A 6,778-nucleotide genomic window follows, 5' to 3' on the forward strand; every position below is an offset into this window, starting at 1 on the left:
AGAGCAGAGCTCTTTATATACAAGTACATTTCAAGAAGTTTAACTAACATAACAACTAAGTAATATATCAAAATACCTAACTTTAACTAACTACTTAACGCCCCCCTCAAATTGAGCTGGGATAAGGAAGTCGGGCTTAGTTTGTCTTGCAACAGTTTGAATCGAGATGCAGAATGAGCCTTAGTTAGTATGTCTGCAACTTGGTCTTGACCAGGGTTATGCTTCACATGAAGTTGCTGCTGCAGAATTCTTTCACGAACAAAATAAAGATCCAATTCGATGAGTTTGGTTCGTGAGTGAAGCACAGGGTTAGCATACATGAGAACTGTACTTTGATTATCACACCATATTGTAGGAACTGGTAGTTTAGCCAAACCAATTTCTTCAAGTAATGACTGTAACTAAACAACCTCGGTAGTGGCATTGGCAAGGCTTCGATATTCAGCCTCTGTGCTAGATCTTGATACTATTTTTTGTTTCTTAGAACTCAAAGATATCACATTTGAGCCTAAGTAGATGCAAAAACTAGATGTGGACCTCCTATCATCAAGATCTGAGGCCCAATCTGCATCACAAAACCCTGTGAGAGTCAATGCAGGATAGGGTTTTAATAGGAGGCCATAGTCAAAAGTCCCTTTTAGATACCGAAGTATCTTTTTCACCACCTTTAAATGAGACTCGAGAGGATTATACATATACTGAGAGACCTTGTTCACAACATATGCAATTTCTGACCTAGTTATCATAGCATATTGCAATGCTCTAACAATGCTTCTATATTGCATAGGGTCAACAATGGGGTCACTGTCATATGTACACAGTTTTTCTCCTCCAGTCATAGGTGTTGACAAGGAATTTGCATTATCCATCTTGGCTTTGCACAATAGATCTGTGATGTACTTTTTTTGACACAAGTGTAATCAAGTGGAGAGTTGATGAGAATCAGAGATGAATTGTTGGAGACGATGACCTCTGATGGCAGAAAGAACTTGAGAAGGCCATAATAGGAAGTTGTTATCATCGAGTTTTACAGAGACTAAGCCATGGCAGAAGAAAGAAACGAACAGAAAAATAGAGTATAGAAGCAGCAAGCTATAATGGAGGAAGCGAAAAAAATTGGTCAGATACCATGTTGAATATCGAATAGTAAAAGAAAAGAATTCATTGTATTGATTTAGAAGAGCATAGCTCTTTATATACAAGTATAGTTCAAGAAGTTAGTTAGAGAAAAACTTAACTAACATAATAACTAAGTAACCAAAATAACTAACTTTAACTAACTACTTAACAATTTCTACTAAAGTCTGAGCTCCAAGTAAATCACTTTCGCATGGTGAACATGGATATATAAGTAAGGTCTTAGAAGATGTAAATAGGAATTGGCAAATATTGTTGTATTCCTTAGAGTAGTTTGCACAGTACAATGGCTATATACGTGAAAGAAAGAGGGGCCACACTGGTACGTGTGCAAGACAAAGAAAGAAAGAAAAAAAGATAAAGCAGGGGAAGGAAATACAATATAAATTATTTAATTTTTGATGGTTTAATTAAAATTCCCTGCAAACTCATCAGGCTAGGATGGACGGTGAGTTTGGCGCGCAATTCCTAAAAGGGAGTTGTATGCAAAGGGCATCGTTAATCAGTCAGTGACTTGATCGAAAGATGGAGTATAAACGAGAGCATATGGCGATTAAACCATTTACGTACAAAATGATAATCTATTTCAAAATATTTAGTGCGAGAGTGGAGAACAGGATTAAAAGCCAAGTGAATGGTGCTAACATTGTCATGGTGCATGGTGCGAGCTAAATGAAGAGGAAGGACTCAATCCAAGAAATTTTAGAAGCACCATTCATAAGAGCACAATACTCGAATTTTATACTAGACTGAGACATGACTATCTGTTTTAAGGATGATCATGAAAGAAGATTCATACCAAGGAAGATGCAGTAAGCACTCGTACTGTGGCTATCATTGCGGAAGACATCCAATCAACATCAATATAACAATAAACTTGCAAGGTGGTGTCAGTTGTATTAGTAAGTCAAGGAAGACCGAACCTTTGAGATACTAGAGCACACGTCTAGCTCTAGCAGCTTGAAGATGTTGGGTTTTGTGCCCTAAATAAAATCCATTTCAATATAATCAAATTTACTAATTAATAAAAGATCAGAAATTACTTTTATGTTGCAAGGTTCACATGATTTATTTCATGATTATATTTAATGTATAAATTCTATTAAGTTCAAAACATATATAAATATGTATAAATTTGTTCATGATTATAGTGTCATCAACACAGTGGAATATAATCATGATTATATGTTCAAAAGTTTAATTCTCATGATTTGTCAATTCACTGGATTTAGACTGACATGATAATCGACGATAAGGTATACTTACATCTTAGATAAGTGTTATGTCCTTTCCAAGGCATTGGAAAACTTTACCAGTATCATATGTATGGAGTATACATTGGAAGGGACCGATATTGATCTTGGATAAGATATCATAAACTTACCGTTATATCTTTCTAAGTCAATATCAATGGTTGATCTTAGGTCTATGGATCTTAATCCTGATACGGTTAGGTTCAACTTAGTTGTATTATTTATGTTCTTCAAGTTGCTCGTGGAAGCTAACTAATGGTTCTGGCAGATATTTACATCTTAGGAACATGGTAGTTCAATTGAGTGGGAGCGCTAATAATAGATATAGAATCTATAGCTTCTATAAGTATTTAGAAGTGAAACGATGATTTCCTTCGAGCTTGGCTGAATAGAAATAAATGATTGAGGCCTGATTTCTATAATTATATTTGTTATCCCAATTTTTGCACTTTGAAGTTACATCACGAGAATGGTGACACGTGGACTCCACTTGGAACATCTGCTCGGGAAGACAGGCCGAGCAGGATGCCTTGTTGGCATGCCCAGAGCAAGATATTCAGCCATCCGTGCAGAGCAATCAACACTTAGCGAATTCAGCTTTCGCATCATGAGTCATCAGCTCAATCCCTATAACTCAGGGATCAATTTACGTGGATATGGCGTACACACAATCCCACTACCATTGTATTCAGCCTCAATCCCACGATCCTTGCATTCAGCATTGATCCCATGATCTTTCTGTTTATACGCATTGTAACGAGAGAGGAAACTCTTCCTCCTCAAGCTTCCTAGCCCTATAAATAGTGATACATATTCACTGGGCAGAGGATGGGTCAAAAAGCAGCTAAGCTAAGACTATACTATTATCTAAGAATTATATATTCAGAGATACTGTTGTAAGAGCTATAAGAAAAGGAATCTTTCTCCTTGATCTTAAGTCAATACAAATAACGAGGATTAGGCTATTACCGAACTGCTCGGGGCTGAACCTCTATAAAATTCTTGTGTCTTATTATTGCTTTATCATATATCTGTTACTACATATCGTTTATCGCTTATAAAATAGACTCATTGTCGTTGGCTAAAAGTGAAGTCAACATTTTGGTGCTTTCATTGAGAGAAGGATCACAAATCGCTCTTTATTCGACATCCAACTGCCAATACGATGGTGCAAACTCGTAGAGGTCTGTCTGATCCAGCAAATTCACAGACGCTAGATCCTACATCAGAGAACCCAGAGAGTTCAAGGGTTCGGCCTGCTGTTAATCCCAGACAGACGGGAAGCGTGGGGAATGGTGAAATAGTTCCTATTAATGGAATTGCGCTTGGTGTGCAAGAGACTGGGAATAACAGTTTCGCACCCAACCAGGGCATCCATAATACGACTATTGCGCCTGGAACAAATGCCCATACGACCATCGGAGACGCCACCGAACTACAAAATTTCTGTGACGCGCTCGAACTAATGGAGAGTCATAACAACACTCTGTATCATGATCAGGACGAACTGCGTGCTACAGTAAATCTCGCGTTCGACGAACAAAGGCATATGTTCGCTGAATGTAGAGATAAAGAGATGGAAGCATTAAGGGCTCACCATGCAGAGATTGAAGATCATAGTCGGCAAGCCACCGTGCTGATACGAAGAGCCTACCAAACTGTAGGTCAACAATCGCCGAACATCATTCCCCTGTGAGAAACGGAAGAGGACCCAACGATGAATACTTCCCAGACTACTAATGGTCAGCCGCCCAATCCCCGGTCGCGAGTTCCGCTCGTGGGCCCAGCTGTAGGCGAGCAGACCTTGTCCGGTAATTCATCAGGAGGAGTCATACCTGACGGATCCAACTAGACTAATGGTGCCATTCCACCCGTCAACCAAGCGAATCAATCGCTAAGACAACCTGGCTCTTCTGTGTTCGAAAGGTTGGGAGCAACCCATGACCTAAAGAACGATCTAAATAGAAGAAGGGGAACAGACGAACAGAATATTATGACAATCGTGTCAGCCAGGATACATTAAAGAAGAAACTCAAAGATGCCAAAGGAAACTGGCCAGAAGAACTTCCCAAAGTTTTATGGTCATACCGTACAACGGAAAAAACAACAACCGGTCAGACACCATTTGCAATGGCGTACGGTTATGAAGCTATGCTGCCTGTCGAACTCGAGCCACCTTCCCACAGAAGATTGACGTACGATCAAGGTACCAATCACATACTCCTTGCAGAATCACTTGATGAAATCGAAGAAAGACGAGCAACTGCAAACTTAAAGTTGATGGCCCATCAACAAAAAGTAGCTCGGTATTTCAACAAACAAGTGAAAGCTCAGAAATTCTTTGTGGGAGATATGGTCCTGGGAAGGGTATTCCTAAACACCAAAGACAACACGGCAGGTGTACTAGGACCTAACTGGGAAGGACCATATCAAGTGGTCGAAGTTCTCGACTCCGGAGCATACAAATTAGGTAAGTATGACGAAAAAATGAAACTCATTCTAGTACCACGATACTGGAATGGAGAACATTTAAGAAAATACTACCAATAAAGTACCACGTCGGGTGACCACTTTAAGTACTAAATGGACATTTGCTTGTAAGTGAATGGCCTTCTGGGCGGACTACGCCCAAAGGTTTCGATAAAAGAAAAAAAGTACTCAGGTCAGGTGACCACTTTAAAGTACAGTTTCTTATGTTTGCAATTTGTTTTATTTCATGTTAAGCTAAAAGATCAGATTAGATCAAATAGCTTTGATGTAAGTTACTATGGTAACAAATACACTTTCGATCAATAAATGAATAAAGATAGTATTTCAAAATTCAATTGAGTCGAAAAGATCAGCATGTTTATAATTTACCGTACAATGCGTACAAAAGGTTTGGTCAAACCCAAAACACCGAACAAATAAGCCATATATTTGTAAAAGACAAGTGACCAAGAGTCATACGTCTGCTCGGTCACTTGGGGGGCACCTATAACTGTACAAAGCAGTTGCTAAAAATAAAACAATCAGAATTGCACGACAATTATAAACAGAGAATGAAATTCATTAAGGATGACAAAAGCACGTAATACCGGGATTAAAAGCTGCCCGGTCAGCCCGTTGTCCAAAAAATGAAAAATAATTCCATGTTTAAAGACCGCTTGGCCGATCGTGATGTCTTAGAAAAGGCCATGAGGCCGAATAGGATATATATATATAAAAAAAAAAGAGAGATAAAAAGAGAAGTGTTTAAACAGCTGGAGTCCCAGGCTCTTGGTTCGGTTCTTTTGGGCCAACTGGAGCAGGAGGATATGTTCTTTAAACAGGAGGAGCATCAGCAGTCTGACCGGAGGTTGAAGCAGCCGCCTCGGTTCCGCCATAAGCCACTTGGGCCGCACAGTACTCAAGGTACATGTCCTTAGCATCGCCCAAGTAGTCGAAGTTGGCACGGGGATTAGCCTTCCAAAAATCAAAGAAGAGCTCGAGACCGGCTGTCTCCAAGGCGTTGACCTTCTCCTTCAACCTATCAACCTCAGTCGAAAGCTCCCCCTCCTTGGCATCCTTCTCCTCCTTCATCCGATGAAGAACTACTCGCAGAGAAGTCCTTTCATCTTGAAGACTGTTTACCTCAGCAGATAAGATCTCGATGGTCTCCTCAAAACGGTCAGCAACCTCGAGATCCTTAGTCAGCACGGTGATTTTCTTCTCAGCGGCAAACAACTCCTTGTTGGCTTTGCCCAACTCCAACCGAACAGCTCCGGCTTCCTCCCTAGCTTCTTCAGCTTCCTTCTTGGCCAAGTCTGCCTCCGCCTCCAAGGTGTCGGACAGAGCCGCGTTCTTGGAAGCAGCAGACTTTGCCCGGGAGTAAGTGTAGGCCAACTTCAGACTGGCCTGGACAAAGGAAAAACTTTAGCATATTGAACTAAGTGTGAAAAATTAAAGGGAAGTATCAAAAAAGACTTACCCTGGTGAACTCCTTCAAGACTCCGCCCACCAGCCCATCCAAAGAAGAGTCATTGTCTACATGAGCCAGTTTCTCAGTGACCTCAGGAACTAGCCAGTTCATGTAATGGGCCAGCATCTCCTTGCCCTTTTTGGCCTCTGGAAGCACTGTCAAAGGTGGAGTTGGTGCCTGCACCCGTTCTGGATCACTCCTGACCAGTTCAGACTCAGCCGTTGGTGGTCGAGACTCCTTGGACTTGGCAGCTTTAGGGGTAGAGGGGTTTGCAGCAGTCAGCTCCTCGGAAAGATCAATAACCTCCCAGGAAGGTCTCTTTTGCTTTGAAGAGGACCCCTCACCACCCTTAGACTTCTTGGCCGGAGGAGAGGCGCTAGAGCTTCCGCCCATTCTCTTCCTCAGAGCGTCGATCATCTACCGAGACATGTCTACACAGAATAAAACA

General features: G+C 40.9%; 1 protein-coding gene across 1 annotated transcript; it reads right to left on the reverse strand.

The window, feature by feature from the left end:
- Positions 1-401: 401 nt before the first annotated feature.
- LOC115695361 (uncharacterized mitochondrial protein AtMg00810-like) lies at positions 402-869 on the reverse strand. The gene has a single exon (XM_030622431.1). It carries the CDS (start codon positions 867-869, stop codon positions 402-404), a length of 468 nt encoding a protein of 155 aa, XP_030478291.1.
- Between the last annotated feature and the right edge of the window lie 5,909 nt (positions 870-6,778).

Source organism: Cannabis sativa, chromosome 6, assembly GCF_029168945.1.
Source record: "Cannabis sativa cultivar Pink pepper isolate KNU-18-1 chromosome 6, ASM2916894v1, whole genome shotgun sequence".
NCBI lineage: Eukaryota > Viridiplantae > Streptophyta > Magnoliopsida > Rosales > Cannabaceae > Cannabis > Cannabis sativa.

What these genes read in the sequence shown, in the direction of transcription:
- LOC115695361 (XM_030622431.1), bottom strand. Translation starts at nt 869, where the DNA reads ATGGATAATGCAAATTCCTTGTCAACACCTATGACTGGAGGAGAAAAA.